The sequence below is a fragment of the Chanodichthys erythropterus genome, chromosome 5 (assembly GCF_024489055.1).
Source record: "Chanodichthys erythropterus isolate Z2021 chromosome 5, ASM2448905v1, whole genome shotgun sequence".
In the NCBI taxonomy this organism is placed as follows: domain Eukaryota; kingdom Metazoa; phylum Chordata; class Actinopteri; order Cypriniformes; family Xenocyprididae; genus Chanodichthys; species Chanodichthys erythropterus.
In genome coordinates this window covers 28,730,217-28,751,763 of record NC_090225.1, presented here as the reverse complement: position 1 = coordinate 28,751,763, position 21,547 = coordinate 28,730,217, and the positions used below count along the sequence as shown (strand labels likewise).

General features: G+C 36.8%; 1 protein-coding gene across 5 annotated transcripts in view; it reads right to left on the bottom strand.

Moving 5' to 3' along the window:
- Positions 1 to 21,547, bottom strand: part of LOC137020785 (echinoderm microtubule-associated protein-like 4) — a 121,748-nt gene that overhangs the window by 6,134 nt on the left and 94,067 nt on the right. For all 5 annotated transcript variants that reach the window (XM_067386811.1, XM_067386808.1, XM_067386810.1 and 2 more), the window contains 10 exons: positions 21,042 to 21,177; positions 17,144 to 17,295; positions 16,827 to 16,952; positions 15,200 to 15,331; positions 11,736 to 11,803; positions 11,539 to 11,627; positions 11,355 to 11,452; positions 5,318 to 5,405; positions 5,026 to 5,124; positions 583 to 713 (listed from right to left, as the gene is read on the bottom strand). In XM_067386811.1, coding sequence (XP_067242912.1) covers positions 583 to 713; positions 5,026 to 5,124; positions 5,318 to 5,405; positions 11,355 to 11,452; positions 11,539 to 11,627; positions 11,736 to 11,803; positions 15,200 to 15,331; positions 16,827 to 16,952; positions 17,144 to 17,295; positions 21,042 to 21,177 — 1,119 coding nt within the window. The remainder of the gene's footprint in view (positions 1 to 582; positions 714 to 5,025; positions 5,125 to 5,317; positions 5,406 to 11,354; positions 11,453 to 11,538; positions 11,628 to 11,735; positions 11,804 to 15,199; positions 15,332 to 16,826; positions 16,953 to 17,143; positions 17,296 to 21,041; positions 21,178 to 21,547) is intronic.

Genomic DNA, 21,547 nt, shown 5'->3' with positions numbered 1-21,547 from the left:
GAAAAAGATAAATATGTAGGGTGGGACTTGGTTCTATCCATCGATTGTTGATTGGATGGACGCATATCTGAATGTGAGTTTGTAGATGGTTGTAAGAAAGAGGCGGGGTTTAAACGCACTAATTGACTGGAGAAATCCGGCAGTCTGAAGTCTGTCATTTCACTGGAAGTTTGAGCTATGACATTTTGATTAATGTATAAGGTCAAAAAAAAAAAAAAAAAAAAAATGGAAACATGCACAGATGAATTGTTCACAATATAAATACTGTAACATGCATTTAGAAAATAGATGAATAGTGAATTTTCAAGCCAACTTTAAGATACATCAGTAAAGTCTTAAAGAACTTGCACATCATATCAATATTTTTTTTAAAGTCCTTGAATGAATTTGTTGTTGCTGTTAAGTGTATTGATACAAGTTAAAACAAAAAACAATGAATCAAGCTGATTTACAGATTCACACCCCTAGAAGTGGCTTGGCTTCAGATATAAAAAACAAACAAACTCTCCACATGCCATAGGGATAAACTGCTTTAAACTATGATCTGCTTTAAGGTAGTAAAGATAGTGTGACGTGACAGACCTTTGGTCTTGAGCAGGGGTACTGGAAAAGGTGCACTTTACAGAAGTCATCAGCCAGAGCGATCACCTTCCTGTTGTGAGATCGCACCAGGGCGTTGATATCTGTCCCATCTGAGCCCTCAGGCCAGACACCTGTTACACCACAAACACAGAGACTCATCAGTGCACAACATCACAACACTACAGGGTAACAGAAGAAAGATGTAACTTTTCAAGAAGGAGATATTTCCAAGAAGTGTGGAGGAACAAAACATTACATCATGTTTATTGTTTTGCCTCATTTATTTTTCAACCAAGCATCAAGTACACATTCCTAGAATGTTCTTTCTCGCATGTAAGGAGCCGTTTAAGTGAATCAGTTCATTCAAAGGTTAATTTTTACAAAATGATCATTTCAATCAAAAAAAAAAACAACAACAAACAAACAAAAAAACAACATATATACAAAAAAATCATAGATAATAGTGATGTGAAAATGTTTGCACCAGCTCTGTGATTCACCGGCATCATGTCAACAGATGAAGTAATTAAAATGACACTGTTATGATAGCTTGAATATAAAGTATATTTGAGACAATAGACTGTATAGATCTGGGTATGTGAGACTAAAGTTTGAATTAAACCCTTTTCTTTGCATGTCACATAGACATTACAGCACATAATAGCTCTTTCAGTATTATCCTGAACATTGTATAAGCATTCATTTCATGTGTCAATAGCTATGTTTCAATCCAAAGCTAAGTATTTAACTTGTGAGCAAATTTGGAATATCGCATAAAACGTTGGCAAATAAAGCAGTGTTTCCATCCAGCGAGTCAAAGAGAACAAAAACATCACTTCCTGATAAACTGATACTAAATATATCATAATATAAGAAAAATGGAAGTTGCTGCAGTAGAAGCCACTGTACATAATATAAATTATTTGCACCCCGAGTGTGCAGACGAAACGCAATAAACACTCTTGCATTCAGATGCTTGCGAACACAATAGAGTGAGGTGCTTCTGGGAGGGAATTAAAGGGATAGTTCACCCAAAAATGAAAATTTGATGTTTATCTGCTTACCCCCAGTGCATCCAAGATGTAGATGACTTTTTTTCTTCAGTCGAACGCAAATTATGATTTTTAACTGCAACCGCTGCCGTCTGTCAGTCAAATAATAGCAGTGATTGGGAACTTCAACTATAACAGTAAATAAAACTTGCTTAGACAAATCCAAATTAAACCCTGCGGCTCGTGACGACACATTAATGTCCTAAGACACGAAACGATCGGTTTGTGCGAGAAACCGAACAGTATTTATATAATTTTTTACCTCTAATACACCACTATGTCCAACTTCGTTCAGCTTCCGGCTATTGAGGTCGGATCGCGCTCTGACAACGGAAGTGATGTCTCGCGCTCATTGAAGTATATGGGCGAGACATCACTTCTGTCAACAGAACGCGTTTTTTGACCTCACTAACAGGAAGCTGAACGAAGTTGGACATAGTGGTGTATTAGAGGTAAAAATTATATAAATACTGTTCAGTTTCTCGCACAAACCGATCGTTTCGTGTCTTAGGACATTAATGTGTCGTCACGAGCCGCAGGTTTTAATTTTGATTTGTCTAAGCAAGTTTTATTTACTGTTATAGTTGAAGTTCCCATCTACTGCTATTATTTGACTGACAGACGGCAGCGGTTGCAGTTAAAAATCATAATTTGCGTTCGACTGAAGAAAAAAAGTCATCTACATCTTGGATGCCCTGGGGGTAAGTAGATAAACATCAAATTTTCATTTTTGGGTGAACTATCCCTTTAAACCGAACCACTTTAACGATAGACTTTGCTCAGGCATTACAGAATGACCAAAACAGCATTTCAGATGCTGTGCAATGAGATCGGTCCGCTGGTTGGTCCAGTTATGCCGTCCCATTGCAAAGTCACATGTCTTTTTTGAAGCACATCAAGGAATTTATTCAGTAAAAGTGTTTCCATCGTAGTTTATGCACGTTTTCTTATCGCATAAAAAAAATTATCCAGCATTTTTTTAATATCCCAAACTGAGCATAAGAATAGGTGGATGGAAACATAACTATTAAATGAAAAAGAGGCTCTCAGGAGTGCGTGTAACTGCCACAACCGCCAAATATATCCTAAGTCCTTCACATAAGCTTTCATAGACAACCTAGGAAGTCTCTTTTTTTAAGTTTCGTTACAAACTGTTCACACATTGGCAATAAAAAAGTTATTAATACATGAAAATTCTTACATATAGCCCCTTTAAACAATTACAGTGGTAAATATGGTTCATCGCTGCTTTTAATTAAATAAGTGTTAAATAATAAAGTGTTTTACTGTTTATTCTGTAAATAAAAAAATTTTAATGTGCAAATTTATAATATAACCTTAGCAAGTAATTTTATCTGGTAGCAAGAAGCAAGAAACTTCAAATCCTTCTTAATTTTAACAAAGTAAGGTATTTTTGACCTTATCAATATAATATCCATGAGCACATAGACACCTCACACACTCAAACACTATAACAATACATGGATTAGGAGACTTCAACAAGATTACCAGCAGGAGGCAGAAGAACACCAGGTACAGGACACGGACACACACACACACGTTTGTTTTTGTGAATTGTGTGGACATTCCATAGGTGTAATGGTTTTTATACTGTACAAACAGTATTTTCTATCCCCCTACACTACCCTTACCCCTACCCCTAAACCTACCCATCACAGGAAACTGTGCACACTTTTGCTTTCTCACAAAAACTCATTCTGTATGATTTATAAGCCTTTTGAAAAATGAGGACATGGGGTAATGTCCTCATAATTCACCCTCTCCTTGTAATACCTATGTCATACCCATGTCGTTATACACATTTGTGTCCTGATATGTCACAAAAACACACACACACACACACACACACACACACACACACACACACACACACACACACACACACACACACACACACACACACACACACACACACACACACACACACACACACACACACACACACACACACACACAGACATTTCTGAAGCATCACATTCACTGTACTGCTCTAATCTGTTGGCTCAGTGCTGGGGAATTTGTACAGTTCTACCAAATATTTTTCCAGTCTAATAAAGTGCTAAAATATGTGGGACTGTGGTGAAGACTGGGCTGGCTTTATTCAAAAGCACCCTGTGTAAATGTGCTGCCGTTTCCAGGATTACAGACCTGCACACACCAGACGGCATACTATGCTGACAGATAAAGTGAGTTTTGTGGGCTGAACTACTTTTGGTTTTTGTAAATCACCCTGCTTAGACATGAAGTCACTCAGAATCTGAGCGAAATTAGAATGACAGACTATAATTACGCGTATAAAGACATAGCTGCAAAGACAGAAGTAAAGCGAGACGAAATATGCTGCAAAGAGAGAAAAGATGACTGAAAAATCATACTACTATATAGATGATGAGCAAAATTTGTCCCCCAAAATGAGCTGAATATGACAAAACATCCTCCATTTGCACAAATGATATATACCATATATTACTGGACAAAAGTTTGGAATAATTACGTTTTTCAATGCTCACCAAGGCTGGATTTTTTTAATGTATTTTTTATTTTTTTATTATTATTATCAAAAATACATATTAGAATGATTTCTGAAGGATCATGTGACACTGAAGCCCGGAGTAATGATGCTGAAAATTCAGCTTTGATCACAGGAATAAATTACATTTTAAAATATATATTTAAATAGAAAACAGCTACATTGAACTGTAATAATATTTCACAATATTGCTATTTTTACTGTATTTTTAAGGATAAGAGTTTTTTTTACATATGTCTATAAATATTTTGGGTTATGGCTGTGGTAAGTAACAGTTTAGTATATGGAACACAAACTATTAACCACGAATTTTCTTTCTAAATTACTTCCTTCTAAAAAACTCCTAATTTACTGCTTATTGAGGTAGTTGTTAAGTTCAGGTATTGGGTAGGATTAAGAATGTAGATAAAGGTTGTGCAAAATAAGGCATTAATATGTGCTTTATAAGTACTAATAAATAGCCAATATTCTAGAAATATGCATGTTAATAAGCAACCAGTTAAAAGACCCTAAAATAAAGTGTTACCGTTTACTTTATAGAAAAACAATAGAGGTCTGGTATGTCCTCATTTAGACTGCCAGTAATCGTTTGTTAGTGTGTGTAAGAGAGAGAATGACTAAGACCCCTTCTAGACTGTTTCACACTCATTTCCTGTCAGTGGTTCAGAGCACACAGTTCAAATACCAGCCACACGCTTGGAAAAAACAAACGAGACACGTACACACAGAACACACACACACAAAACTCATAATACATAATCCAGGTGTCCTTCTAGACAATTTTCAGTCATAAGTTCTATGGAACAAAGTCCCATAATGCATCACTCCACAGATACTGACCAAAGACGTGGAATCCTAGCACACAGGTATACGAGGCCCAGTCGATGTCCTTGCACTCAGAACGGTTACGAATCAACTTACAACCGTTTGGAATGTCCCCTGTGGAAGAGGGAAAACAACATGTCAGGAAAACGCAACAACTTTTGGTACAAATGCAAACACAAACCGCAAACTGAAACAGCCATGGTGCTTTGTACTCACCCAAATAGACAAAAAATTAAATATGATCGGACATGAATGTTTTTCAGAGAAACTGAGCCAAAGAGACAGCTTGCTGCGGTCAGCCACTTACAGTAAAGGATTTCATAGTCTCCTGAGTTGGACATGATGAACTTGTTGTCGGGGGACCAGTCAAGATGTGTAATGTAGCTGGAATGTCCCTGAGGACAGAGATTAAAAGATTTGACAATGAAAAATGAGGAAGAAATTTGCAGCATTTGCGATAGTCAGAATGAACTTATGGATCACAGAGCTGCTTGAATTCTGTAGGAAGACAAAAACATTGACATAATTTCCTCCATAATGGAAACTCTGTATGAGTATTTCTTCAACGGAACACAAAAGTAGACATTTTGTAGAACAGCTAAACTCATCTTTTCATTGCAATGAAATTGACAGCGTTACATACTGTTTCAATAAAGACAAAAAAAGCACTGCATTCTGCATTCTAAGAAGCCGTTCACACAGAACACTTTTTTTTAATCCAATGCACTACTTTTCCATCGTTTTTCTATGTAAATGCGCTAGACGGACGTGTTTGACCGTTGTGCTTGCGTTTTGAGCCTTTTCCAGCAACTCGCGCATGACACAGCGTTCTAACAATGCGGCGCTCAAGATAAAATCTTTCAAGAAACACGTCTCGAGGCCTTGCGTTTTTTCCCCATTCCACTGCCCATCGCATTTTTCAAAGCAAAAACACGTTCTGTGTGAACGAGCCTTCAATAGCCACACCTGAACCTCATATCTCCATATTTCCATAAATCGTCAATATTGGTCACCCTTTACGTCTGTTTGTGGGTTTTGCAAATATTTAACAAATGAAAAGTATTAAAAAGAGCTTGTGACTAAACCTTGTAACTCCTCAAACTGTCAGTCAAACCTCATGATTCCGCCCTCCTCGATCTCTAATGAAGCGCCGCACAAATTTTGGAGCGTCTCTGCTTGTTTGCAATGCAAGGGTAAAATAAAGTGTTACCCAAAATTTTGTAAGACTTGGAATGTAGTGTACGAGTCATATGGACTACTTTTATGATAGTTTGTATGGTGCTTTTTGGAACATGACAGCACATGAACATCCATTTTCATTGTATAGAAAAGAGTAGCTTGGACATTCTGAAAAATATCTCATTTTATAAGCATATCTTCATATTTCACAGAAGACAGAAAGTCATGCAAGTTTAAAACAACAGAGGGGTTAGGAAATAATGACATTTTTTTAGGTAACCCAGCTCTTTAACCTAGATACATAAAATCAATCGAGTTCAAAAGTCTAAAAGCAGCCATAAACTCCCTTCCAATGAGACAGCAAACGTCTCACAGACAGACAACTAATCAAAGGGATGGAAAAGGACAAAAAAGACTTTTCAAAGACTGAACGCAGTGATGTGTCAATAAATAACGCTGGAGGGTTTCCACCCAGTGCAAAGAGTGACACACAGCTCTAGCTCAATCTCTCTTCGTCTGATTCGGCACAGACTTGTCCAAGTCCTCAGAGTCGACAGGCTTCTCTCCCACATCTGCTCGGATATTTTCACGTTTGAATGTGTATATATTTGTGAAAGCCTGCTATCTGCACACCATCAGAGTTCCCTGTAGAATATAAAGAGCACCTATCACTCCATTTCCAGCTTTTCATACACATACTGACATGTGATTTATTTCAACTGTCCTAGAGCCTGAACTGTAGAAAGAGGTCAGAAGAAGTCAAGCATTCCCACGCTGCACTGCAGTCCAAATGCTTTATAGCTCAATAGTGCATTGCTTGGAATTTTTGACCTCAGCAGTATTTGGACACTTTTGCACACTTAAGTCACATTAAAAAAATGTATGAATCTCATATGAATTGCATAGATAAAATATTTATGCTGGATTTTTTTTTTTCTACTTTTCTGAGCCATTTTCAAATACTTCATCATCCTGGTGATCTGTACTTCTTTTGACAAAAGTTTTCAGGAAAAACGTCTTTTTGAGACATTTTTTCTTTAAAATAAATCACTCAGTTTGCCATTAAGTTTTGCTTGCATGTCCAAATCCATTTTGAGCCACTGTATGCGTTCATCTGCTCTAATCTGTCTGTGAGTAACATGGTTCAGCTACGCCGACAGACACAAGAGTGAGACGTTTGCCAACATTAATAAAATCCCAGATCAGCGTTCCCACAATGTCTGCATTCCCATCGGATCCTGAGACGTGTCAGGCAGTCAAGCGTGCTGAAAGACAGGCACGCTTTCATTCTGCCTGCTAAAATCACACTGACATCTCCAGCCAGTTCTCTCTTTACTCTCTTCATGACTCCTCGTCGTAATGAAGGACAGACTGTCTCACAACTGACCACTTCCGCCATAATATCATCATTCATTCATTCTATGAAAGGAGTGTCATTTGTGTCCATGCTTGATGAAGGATGCTGAATACAGAAATCTGCTTTTAAGCGCTTTCAAGTTAAAATATATTACAATAAAGCAATATTTAATGTGATGATGGTGGTATTTTAAAGAAGTACACTACTGTTCAAAAGTTTGGGGCCAGTAAGATAAGTAATACTTTTATTCAGCAAGGATGCATTAAATTGATCAAAAGTGTAATTAAAATAATTTTTAATGTTATAAAACATTACTTTTTCAAATAAATGCTGTTCTTTTGAAATTTATATTCAAAGAATCCTTAAAAAAATGCATCAGTTTCCTCAAATATATGAAGCAGCTCAACTGTTTTCAACACTGATAATAATAATCATAATTGTTTTTTGAGCAAAATCATATTATAATGATTTTGGAAGGATCATGTGATAAAAACTAGAGTAATGATGCTGAAAATTCAGCACAAAAATAGATTTTTAAAATACAGCAGAATAGAAAACCTTTTTTAAATTGTATTATTACATGGCCCTGTGGAATACTTGATTCTGATTGGTCAATCAGGCCATCTAGTGGAATGTTGTTCCCTGATAACATCCGCTGAAAACAGATAACACAGGCTCCTCCGGGTTTCTGAAGTCTACTACAGCATTATAAACTTGCTAGGAATGTTTTTTCTTCATTGAAGTTTTGCGTTTGGTGAGCTAATAAAACATTAAAATGTAATCAAATCAATATTTTGAGTACAGTTATTTAATTAAGTCATCCAGTATCATGGATTCGCTCTCTCTCGTTTCATACAAACGCAGCTGCTGCCATTTTGTGACTGTTGTTTTGTACACTGTTGGATTATAAGATAGCAAACAGGTATGATTTTAAAATTAAATCTCAGATCAATATCTCTGATCCCCATAATTATTTATGTGGCAAAATGCGGTTTAATAAGTGGTGTGACTGTACCGTATCTCTTAAATGTCCGTCTAGTTTGAACTTGCCGAGCTAGCAACTGCTCTCTCCAGCGTCTCCGCGGAAGATTTGAATTTAAAGAGCTAATAAAATATTTTGACTCAGATCAATATTAGATGTCTAATTATTTTCCTGTGTGGCAAGTAGCCGTGTAACAAGTGGGATAATGTACATCCAGCCAAACCTCTTCAGGCTGATGCAAGACCCCTCCGCTTCAGGGTCCGGATCACCCTGTCAGGGTTTATTCTGAGATAACAACCGGCTGGATGTACATTATCCCTTACATAACATTTAACAATATTACTCTTTTACTGTATTTTTGTTTACATAAAAAATGGATTTACACTACCATTTGTAGTGCTCACTTTTATGTCAGTATAGCCAGACATATTTGGTAACACTTTACTTGAAGGGTTGTGCATAAGACTGACATGACACCTTCATAATCTTGACATGATACGTGTCATGAATATGAAGGGGGTTTTATGCATGTTTATGACAACTGTCATTAAGTGTCATTCGCTCAATTATGTCATTTTTAATGCAAAGATGACATTGTTTGAGTTATGACAACTTGACATAAACCAATACATCATAACCTGTCAGTGTCTTCGTCATGACAACTTGACATCATTTAGCTTTATGGGTTAACATTGCATTAAACTGTCATGTGGTTGGTTTTGACATTGGCTGTCATGAGGCCATTATAATAGTGTCATAAATATGTATCTTGAGCTCAACTATAGTGGTACAAATTGAACTTGTCATTAAAATGTCATTAAGTGACAAAACTCTGACAAATAATTTTATAACAGTGTCATGACTATTTTTATTGTTTCCTCCAACAGAAGGTCAGGTAATAGACAATTTCAAATTCTGCAAAAAAGATGACACTGTTATAAAATAATGGTAGCACTTTATTTTAGGGTCTTTTAACTAGTTGCTTATTACTATTAGCATTCATATGGCTAAAATATTGGCTATTTATTAGTAATTAATAAGCACATATTAATGCCTTATTCTACATTATCTTATTCTACATTCTTAATCCTACCCAATACCTAAACCTAACAATTAACTATGATAAGCAGTAAATTAAGAGTTTATTGAGGGAAAAGTCATAGTTAATCATTTATATATGTGTTCCCTATACTGAAGTGTTACCAAAATAATGTAATGTAATGTTAACCCATAAAGCTAAGTAGTTTTTTAAGTTTGATAATTAATCTTCTATGTCATGTTTATGACAGGTTATGATGTTTTGCTAATCTCAAGTTGTCATGACGAAGACACTGACAGGTTATGATGTATTGGTTTATGTCAAGTTGTCGTAACAAAGACATCTCAAACAATGTCATCTTTGCATTAAAAATGACAAATTGAGCGAATGACATTTAATGACAGTTGTCATAAACATTCATAAACCCTCCTTCATATTCATGACATGTGTCATGTCAAGATTATGAAGGTGTCATGTCAGTCTTATGCACACCCCTTCAAGTAAAGTGTTACCACATATTTCTATTCAAAAATTAAGAAATTTGTCATGATAAAATGTGTACTGGTTTTCCCATTGTCAATATATCAAATCTCATTTATTTTGTTATAAAAATGAATTTTATGAAAACTGGATAATTCATTTGTGTCCGTGAATTTTGGTGCACACTTGGATATTTTTGTCCGACAGAACGTATAAATCTTTGAGAAATGTACACTGTAAGGCACCCGTTTCGTAGAATGACTATTATTACTGTGATCTAGCCCAGATGTAAATGACATAAAACTTCTCAACTGCAGAAAAACTGCAGAGAAAAACACAAGAATGGGCGAGAAATCAGAAGAACAGCGGTGTGATTGAAAGCGTGTTGATGGGGTTCACCAGAGCGAGAGCTGACTCGGTTCAGACACGCACAGTAAAGTTTGATTCTCCGCTCCACCCCTCGGATCAGTGAAAACAGACAATAATACAGCAACAAAACAATTACACAACTTCTTATTGATGGATTGATGACAAATATGTTTAAAATGCGTGCTGCAAATTCTTGTGATATTTGTAAATAATTTTCAACAACAACAACAGAAAAAAGATTTAAATTCATTACCTATTATTTTCAAAAAGGTTTTCAAACATAATGTTTTTTTTTTATTATCATGAATACATGAAAGTTGTGGGAGGACAAGCACTAGTAGTAATGCTTTGGGAGGTAAAGTGCCACTGTTATGCTTTTTTTGTGGATTTTACCTTTCACGCAGAGTGTAATACAGCTGTCTGTGAATGCAAAAGGTCTGCAAAGTTTCAAAGAAAAAAGTACAGATAAATGGAGATTGTGTCTCTCAAAAGAAAGAAGTGATTCTGAACTGCCTGAAATGAGTCATCAGTAATTCCAGTCTTACTTCATGCACAAACCGACGCTAATATGCATTATTACTATTGGTTTCTGACATGTGCTGTGAGCAGTTTAACCAATCACAACAGACTGGGCTGTTTGATCAATCAGAGCAGACTAGACCTTTGGAAAGGGGGAGATTAGAGAGGCCGAATCTGTAATCGATCCGTTTCTGACACTGTGAGAAAAGAGCTGACGCTGCAGTGTATATTATGCTTTTGACCTTGGATGCATGTAAACCTATTGAAAGAGACCTTCAAAACAAAATTAGGAACCTTTAAAATAGCATAATAGGGCACTTTAAATGCACCTTCTGTTCATTTCCGCAGCGCTCTGCTGAGCTGTTATTAATTCCAGTGCATGTTCTGCGTGAACAACCATGTAAACGTCAGATACTCACAGTGCATTTCCCATATCTGCTGTATTTGCGTCCCTTATCCGACACTGTGTAGAGGTAAATGAAGTTATCATGTGATCCCACTGCCAGCAGCGTGCCATCTGAGAAGAGGCAGCAAAACGGTGAGGAAGAGGTACATTAGGCTGAAATGCAAGAAACAAACATACAGTAGGCAAAACAAACTCACCGACAGAGTAGCGCATCACGGACAGCTGCTCGTTGCCGTCTGTGTGAATGGCCACCAGGTCTCGCGTCTCTGCGTCCAGAGCATACCACCTGAGACACGTACAAAACACTGTCTGAACTGCAGCCGTTAAACCAGTTTAATGTTAAATGTATGTACATTAATGTAAAAATTCCCTGTAGAGATGACACATCACTTACTTCCCTGAGTGAGTACCAATGGCAACAACCGAACCGCTAGGATGGAAGTCTGCGCAGTGCCCGTGCTCCTAAACACACATCAACACCGTCACACACACATTCCTAATTTATTGACAGAAACTAGGAATGGCAATAAATTAAAATAATAAAATAGAATAAATAAATAATTACAATTTAAATAATTAAATTCAATCATTCCAGATGTTTCAGTAAAATTTCAGGTTCAAACTTTTTATGACCAATTAATTAACATGACGTTTCCAATTTTTTTTTTTTTTTTTGTTAATTCATGAATAGTAATTTCTACCTGATAAAACATATGAGCTGGACATAACCACAAAAATTCATAATCATCAGAGAAATTTCCATAACTTCTCCAGGTCTGGAAATCACACTTCCCTCATATACAATATTCAGGTTTTCCAAGACTGTGGAAACCCTGGTTCTTAAATTAAATGACAGTTGAGGGGGAAAATATGAAATATGTCTTGATTTGAGTTTTTTTAAAACTTATTTTCAAACTTGTTTTAAATAATTTTAAGCCATTTTAAAACCTGCTCTGAACTGTGTGCTGTCGCCCCCTAGTGGCTCCAAAGCTTTTGTTAAAAAACTGATGAGAAGATCAGCTAAATTCTGTATTTTTGCACCATTACAGATGTAAACAGGCTGCAGACAAGACGACAAGGGGTAGTTAGTGGATATTTGGGGTGAGGAGTTCTTTTTATGAAGTATCTTTCAATCTTCAGCGAGTGTTTTGTTTAAAAGTTAACCGCTGTTTCAATGGGTGCTTCTGTGAAAAAGTTTTGGCATTTGCCAAACTGCGCAAGTTGTCTTTTTATTGATGCCTTAATAAAAATAATAATAAAAAGAGATTTGCAAGAACCTCTTACGTCGTGGTATGTGCCATAAAGTTTGCTAACAAATTCCTCAAGCACATCTATTTATTCTACTTTGTTTTCTTTGTTTCTGAAATATTAAGAATATATTACATCTGGACGAAGAGAAAGTTTGACCACACAGTCAACAAGCAGGTTTAATTCCTCTGGTATTTTCTGAAGAACAAAACATTGGGCTATAATTTCAACTGCCAAGAGTTTTTTTTTTTTACAGAATGAGACATAAAATGCCTAATTTATGACAGTAACCAGTGAGATTAAGTATAGAGCAGAACTGTAGCTCTGGATGGTTTATAGTTTATGTTTTATGGTGTAACAATGACAAAAAAAAAAAAAAAAAACCTCCCAAAAACCGTAACACATGGGGCTGATGAACTATATTACCCAGAGAAAGGGTGGTGTATTGTGTGCATTATTACTAACAAATGTAATATTTAAATTAGAATTGGCTTGACAGTAGCTATGCTTCCTATCCAAGGCTGTGAATTTAACTCGTGCTCAAAACATAAAACATTTGCAAATAAAGCAGCGTTTCCATCCCATGTGTTCAAGAGAACAAAAATCATCACTTCCTGGGAATAAAACTAATTAAACTCAGTACTTCCTGTACTTAAACTGAAGCTGCTGCAATCGGGGAATAAACTGTGGCTGTTTTTTGGACATTATATATTACTTGTGCCTCAGAGTGTGCAGACGAAGCGTAATGAATGCTGTCATGTGATCTACCATCTCTGCTCACACTTGGAAAATCTGCACGTTGCGCTGATGTTTTCCATCAAGAATTAACGTTTTGTTTTTGTTTTTCAAAAATGTTGTTAAAGAATGTTTGGACCATGTAGTCCATCTGAACATACTTTTTGCTCCACTATTTTTCTGATGACATCTGTTGAGGCAAAGTCACCTGATTTTCTTTGTTGTTGTTGCGCATCGAGGGATTTATTCTGTAAATGTGTTTCCATCATACAGGGTTCATACACATTTCTACCAATACATTTCCATGACTTTTCAATTACTTTTAGGCAAATATTCATGACCTAACGTTCCATGAAACGCCTGTGGATACATGTAAAATAAGAATAAAAATCCACGTTCAAATGTCAATGTCAATCTTAACTAATTAACTTCAAGCTGTGTAGTTTAATACAAAAGAAACGCTGACACACCAGTAAGATGGTGAGATAAAATACCCTAGCAACAGATTAACATACATCAATAGGAGGCAATGATGTTAAAAAAAAAAGTGTACAGTAACACTGACTGTAAGGTTGCAGGGCTAGAGACAAACTTTTGGAACACAAAATTTGGTAACTGAGAAGCGTTAAAAACAGCTTTGCCTCCTAGACCTATTTACCATTAATCTCAATGGAAAACCTTCAATCATCAACAAGATAACATCCCTATTTAAATTCCCCAAAAACAGTTGTTTATTTATTCATTTCTGCAATTTACACCTATAAAAACTGCAACTGCCAGACATTACCCCATGCCAGGGTCAGAAATAAACTTTTTTTTTTTTTTTGCAATTGATTTCCAGAGGCATTTTATTTATGTATAAGTGCAATTTTTTATGATTATCTGTATTGTTGTTTGTCAAATACTTAGCTTTAACCAATTACTTTAGTCAATCAGAACACTACATAGACTGTTACCAATACAATTTTAGCATTAACAAAAGCCATCTTTACACTACAAAGATGGAACAGAAGCTGCACCTGAAATAGCATAAATGTTTATTTACAAAGACTGTTTAATGTTACTAAAATTATAAAATTAACAGGACCTCTTTACAGAGTCAATTAATGCTCTTGATATCGTAATAATGATTATTAATGTCGATTAATAGATACATAAAATGTTTTTGTGTTTGGGGAAACTGAACGTTATTCTCAGGTTACAAAGATAAAATTCGAAAATGAAGACCTGATGAAGAATGATGATGAATAAATTATATTAACTGGAATAAACTGTATATAGAGGGAGCAGAGAACGGGACTGATTGTGAAGCAGTCCATAACTTGTGACTGCGACATGAATCTCTTTCATACAATCTGCACTTTGTTGTTTATTATGGGAAAATGTGCGAGTTTCAGTCAGAATTCAGACAGAGCGAGCGCTCGCACTGAACGAAACTCTTCATTTCAGCGATGACAAATCTGAACGCTTCTGATTGGCCATCTCGCTCCACAGAAACACCCGTGATTGATTATATGCGGCAGTCGGGTGGATCGAAGTATGTTTATGAAGTTTCAAAGTTTGTTTAACCAATATTATCACTTAAACATATATTCTATTACATAAATATTTTGAACCAGATTTCCATGACTTTTCTAAAACGTTCTGGTTTATTTATTTTTCCACACCGTTTCCAGGCCTGGAAATCGCCGTTTTAAAATTCCATGACTTTTCCAGGTTTTTCATGACCGCACAAACCCTGATCATAGTTTATGTCCATGTTTTCTTATTGGATAAAAAAAACGATCCGCCTCAATTGAGAATTTATGCGCATCTTGCCCATCTAACATTGGGAGTTAGAGCACATGAACACAAACGTGTGTGCGAGTGTCTTACGTCCAGCAGTCTGGTCCATTCCAGCGTGTGGTCCACTGAGCTCCAGAGACACACCTGCCTGTCCTGAGCACAGGTGAGGAACAGGTCCTTGAAGGGGTGGGCGGCCAGACCCCACAGTTCATCCGTGTGCCCCTGAAAATAGAGACTCCCATGAAACTAACTCCACAACCACGACTGCAGGTAAAAGCATGTGTGTGATAACCATCGGCTCTGCTTATGTGTGGTTAAGATTATTAGCACTGGTTTTGTAAGCATGTCTGTGTGTGAGTGGAATTATTTTTTTTAGAATAGGTTGTTTGCAATCACGTGGTTCTGGTGACGCGCAAAATACCGGTGGAGGGCAAGCAGTGAAAATTAGAATGGAAGAGATGGAGAAAAGTCCTTTCTGTGCTGGTTTAGAAAGCTATAAACAGAAAATCACAACATATGTTGGACGTGATCTTTATGCTATGAAGAGGAGCGACTTTTCCACTGAATTGAAAGACATCGAGGAAGGAGGTAGATATAGATAGATAGATATAGAGAATGTGAAGCTGCCGTCACGCCGCGTTCAGTTCTAGTTTGGTTTGTTTATATCGCGCTGCCTTTCTGCTAGTGAAGTTAAGGCAGTATTTTGATTTTCTGTCGCGATTGTGAAAAATGTCGCCATTGTAGGTCATTTATGCTGAATTGAGAATCGCAACAGGAGCTCACGTCATCGTTCAGGGAAAAAACTGGGCGGTGTAATACAATTGTTGCCTTTTATACGTGTAAAAACACACTAAGGGAAGGTTCTGTTCTCATGGTAACCAGACCAACATTGTGAACAGAATACTACAAAACTGAAGTGAAAACACCAAATTATCATTCAATGGGATAAAATAGCTTCTCTTCCCTGCAAACGATACCATGAAGAATGTGAATATTTAACAGAGTCAAAAACAAATAAGGTAAGCAGGTGTACATCTTCATTTCAGTATCAGCAGATGCAAAACGCTATTAAAGGCGACAACTTTTAAAGTAAAAAAAAATGATATAAGTTATAAAAAACGGTTTAAGTTATGTAAACGATATAAACACCTTCTGGGTTCTCGATTTTATCGATTTGAGCAACCATAAACGACGCAAAACATAAGAATTTTGAGTTTTTGATAGGATTCTTATATAGAAAAATCACTCCCTGCCCTCCAGACTCATTCGTGCTGCTGCTGTGACGTCATGTGCAAACAACCTATTGAGAACTGTGAAAAAATACTGCTTTTCGACCGTCACTGAAGGTGTACGGTACATGAGATGGTCACCATGATTTTGCCAAGTAAGACATGTTCCTGGTTCAACATATTTTGTTGATCCTGGAACAACATTCCAGTCAGAAAATTTAGTCTTAACCCTATTCCTACCCCTAAACCTAACCCTACCCATAACTTATCCCTAAAATCAGAGGGGAAAGATAGGTGAATAACACTGATGTAGAAGCACCTAACCCTGGTTGCAAGCCTAAACTTGACATAAACGGTAAACTTGTCCTTCAAATTTGATTGGTTGATTGAAATGTTGTTCCAGGATCAACAAAGATGTCTTGCTTGGCAAAATCACGGTGACCTACATGAGATACACTGTGTGATTTAGCGGTTAAAGATGTGGTTACCTGCACTTCCACCTGGAATCCATCGTTGAAGGTGCCTCTCAGAATGAAGTTGCGTGAAGTGCCCACCAGAAACTGCTCCCCTTTGCCCTCGGCTACTGCACGAATGGTGCCGTACTGATCTGGGACCTGAGGAAAACGCAAACAGACATGATAGGTGTGTTATTTTCTTATGTAGCTATAAGAACTTGTTATGTTACTATATATTACAGTTTTTAATGCATTTTTGATGCAGCCTTGGTGAGCAGAAGAGACTTCTTTCAAAACAGTAACAAGTGTGTGTGTGTGTGTGAGTGAGTGAGCTTTAGTACGTCTCTCACCTCTATGTCTCTCTCTGGATTCAGGTCATGGTCCCACAGAATGATCTTGTGGTCTTTGCCGCCCCCTGTGAGCAGAGTGCCGTTCCTCATCTGACACAGAGTGAAGACGCTGCCGTCGTGAGCCTTGATCTGACGTGCGATCTGAAACGCTCCTGTGGGGATCGTGGGTTGGGTTAGTCAGACAGATGGAGACCAACTCGTGCACAATTTCTGGGAACAGAACACCACGAATATCCCTTCTGGCTAATGCAGATTCATGTGCCAGACCGTTTTGCCATAGGGGATGTGATAGGGCTTTTAGAAAAGCCAGTGAAAGAGAAGCTCATAGAAATGCTTGCCAGTGAGGCCAGGGGTGCGTGCGTGTGCGATGATGTTGCATTCTGGGAATTCCAGCAGATTATCACATCCTCCTGTAATAATACTGATGGCTTGGCTGCCTGCGCAAAGAGCCAAACCAAAGGAAATATAGAGCCCTAGAGTGCTGGAGCAGCCCCTCAACACACACACACACACACACACTCGCATTTCTTAAAAAACACAGTGTGTAACCTCAGTCTGTTCAGCAGCACTCTCTAACACACCTGCACTGCCACTCTTCTACGGTTACATGCTATCTGCAGATGCAGAGACAGGAAATCAGCTAGACGAGGCCAGTTGAGGACACGACATGTGCCAAATGATTCAAGTGAAAAAGAAGAAATGGATTTCAGCAGTCGCTGTAGCACACGTAACGCTCCATGAGGAACTCGTTTCTGTGAAGTGTGTGTACTTAGCTGTAACTCCATCATCAAACTCATTTAATAATGATTCACAATGCAGCAAGATTTCTCTTTCAGGTCATGGCGGAGCAACGATTTTAGAAGAGAATTAGGTCAAGTTATTTGACAAAACTCTAAAAAATTCTGGGTTAAAAACAACCCAAGTTGGGTTGAAAATGGACAGCGATTTGGTTGTTTTAACCCAGTGGTTGGGTTAAATGTTTGCCCAATGTGCTGGGTAGTTTTATTTATCTCAACTATTGTTTAAAAATGACTATATGGATGGATTAAAATGAACCAAAAAATAGGTTGGAAATTAAAAATCAGACACATCAGATAGAGGAAACCGTAATAATCAAAAGGTGAACATTTATTAATAAGCAATTTAATAAAAGTTTATCGTTTAATTACTATTCATTAATCTTAATAATATTAAAGGATTAGTTCACTTTCAAATTAAAATTTCCAGATTATTTACTCACCCCCATGTCATCCAAGATGTTCATGTCTTTCTTTCTTCAGTCGAAAAGAAATTAAGGATTTTGATGAAAACATTCCAGGATTTTTCTCCATATAGTGGACTTCAATGGAGCCCAAAATTAGTTTCATTGCAGCTTCAAAGCATTCTACACAATCCTAGACGAGGAATAAGGGTCTTATCTACAGAAACCATCGCTCATTTTCTAAAAATAAAAAATAAAAAATAGAAATCATATACGTTTTAACCAGAAATGCTCATCTTGAACTAGCTCTCTTCTTCTTCTCTATTAGAATTCCAGCAGTGTAGACACTGCTAAGTGTATTACTGCCCTCCACAGATTAAAGTTTGAACTAATTGTTATATACTTGCACTAGCATATTGTCTATGACAATTTAGTTCAAACTTTGACCTGTGGAGGGCAGTAATACACTTAGCAGCATCTACACTGCTGGAATTCTAATAGAGAAGAAGAAGAGAGCTAGTTCAAGATGAGCATTTATGGTTAAAATGTATAAAATTTTAATTTTTCTTTTAGAAAATGACTGATGGTTTTTGCTAGATAAAACCCTTATTCCTCTTCTGGGATCATGTAGAGCTCTTTGAAGCTGCAAAAATCCTGGAATGTTTTCATCAAAAACCTTAATTTCTTTTTGACTGAAGAAAGAAAGACATGAACATCTCAGATGCCATGGGGGTGAGTAAATTATCAGGAAATTTTAATTTGAGAGTGAACTAAACCTTTAATAAATGTTTATTTCCACCATATTTTGGGTTAATTTAAAGCGAGCAATACATTAATTTTTAATTACTGTAACGTTAATTAAAGTTAAATAAAAACTACCCAGCAGGTTGGACAAACATTTAACCCAATCACTGATTTAAAACAACCCAATCGCTGGGTTTGTACATTTTCAAACCAACTTGGTTGTTTTTAACCCAGCCTACTATTCAAACGTTTGGGGTCTGTAAGACTCTTCTGCTCACCAAGGCTGTGTTTATTTGATCACAAATAGAGTAAGTGTGAATTATTATTTTTTTTTCTATGTGAATATATTATAAAATGTAATTTATTTCTGTGATCAAAACTGAATTTTCAGCATCATTACTCCAGTCTTCAGTGTCACATGATCCTTCAGAAATTATTCTGATATGCTGACTTGCTGATCAAGTTACAGTATGTTTTCAAAGATCAATGAACTATTTTCATTTCAAAATATTTCATTTTGGGCTCTATTACAGTAGTAGTTGATGTCCTTTAGGGGGCGCTATGTCACAGGACTCTAATGCACACATTGAGGAGATAAATAAAGGAGTGATAAATGATCAGGAGCTGGCAGTGTTTCAGCATGTGGTGCAGCCAATCCAGTTCCACAGCATGCCAGTGAAAACCATTACAAGTCCAGGATCAACACTGAGAAAACAATCTGTCAACTTGTGCACACAGACACACAAACACAGGTTCAGTCACAGAGATATCACAAGCTGTAGATTTCTGAAAATCTTCACAAGTCCTCTGACACACTTCCCAGAAGTTTCTCTTTCAGTCGCCGTCGTTACAGCGCTTCTGGGTAATGACATTTTAGAGTTGACCCTCTTAAACAGTTATATTTCAAATAAATGCAGTTCTTTTGAACTTTCTATTCATTAACGAATCCTGAAAAAAAAAAAAAAATGTTTTCCTGTTTTTTTAACATTAAAGAATGTTATGATAATCAAAAATACAGTAGAAAATCAGCATGTGACACTGAAGACTGGAGTAATGATGCTGAAAATTCAGCTTTGATAACAGGAATAAATTACATTTTAAACTATATATTTAAATAGAAAACAGTTATTTGAAATTGTAATAATATTTCACATTATGACTGTTTTTACTGAATTTCTGATCAAATAAATGCAGCCTTTGTGAGCAGATACTTCTTTCAAAAACATTTTAATGGTGTACTTTTTCTGTTCTTCAGTTTTATTACTATTTTCTTATAATTGATCACATTTTTTCTTAAATTATAACTTTTAAATCTATTTCAGCTGAATTACACAAACATATGGCAGCACACATGGCCTGTAGTAGGTCAAATGTGAGCTTCAGCAAGGTTTTATTTGTTGCATTTACCACAGTGTAAGAAATTCCTCTGTTTAACCGAGTGTATTTCTCTACTGAAGCGAAAAACTATTTTTTACAGAATGGCAATCATAAACTGAGCTTTTCATGTCATTTTCACAGTGATGACATGAGAAATAAACAAAGATTCCCTTTATTAGTGTGTTGTCAGAGGGGTAAATCCTGCAGCCCTTTTCTTGACCTGTGCAGTAACATGTCTGTCACTGTTGATATGTCTGGAATCTGATGAACTCACTTTCTATAGGAAAAAAAAATGTAGTTATGCATTGATCCCCTATACGCATCTGGCCTCATTCTCCTTTCTTCCTTTTCTTTCACGGTGAGCCAATTTTGATTTCTTTGCTGACAACATGAACTTGTCTTTGGTTTCAGTGCGAGCAGCAGAGCGGAGGAGAATACCCTCACTGGCACCTCTGAACTTTTTGTGAGGAAATGCAGGTGATGGACAAATGATAATGTGAAGGTGTTTAAGTATGCTGGCAGAGCTAATATATGTGTGTGTGTGTGTGTGTGCGCACGTGTGAGATGTACGTGTACCTTTCGGCCCTTTCCCTGGTGCTGGTTCAGCCGTGCTGCGGGTCCATATCAGCATGATTCCTCCTGAGTCTCCGGTCAGGATGTCTCCATTATTGAGGAAAGCCAAGCACTGCACAAATTTGGGCTTCTCATATTTCTGATATAGAGACACAAACAAAAGTAATTAATGTAAAGACAGGTTTTATGTACTTTTCTGCACTCTGTGCATGAAGCTGACATGCAGAAATAGTCTATAAATGCTTCTTGGACTGGGAAATATCAGTAAAATAAAATTGATCTTGATATCGCTTTTTTGACTATTTAACTAAATATATTTATGCATTTTCTCTGAAATCAGGTGATTTTTTTCGTCCGATCAGTAAAAATCTAGTTAAATAATCACAGTGTGTTTTTTTACACTGTTATTCACTAAGGCTGCGTTCACACTTGGCAGGTTTGGTTTGATTAAATGGTGCGACCTCCTGAAAAGGTGGCTCTTGGTCCGCTTCCAAACAAACTGGTGCTGT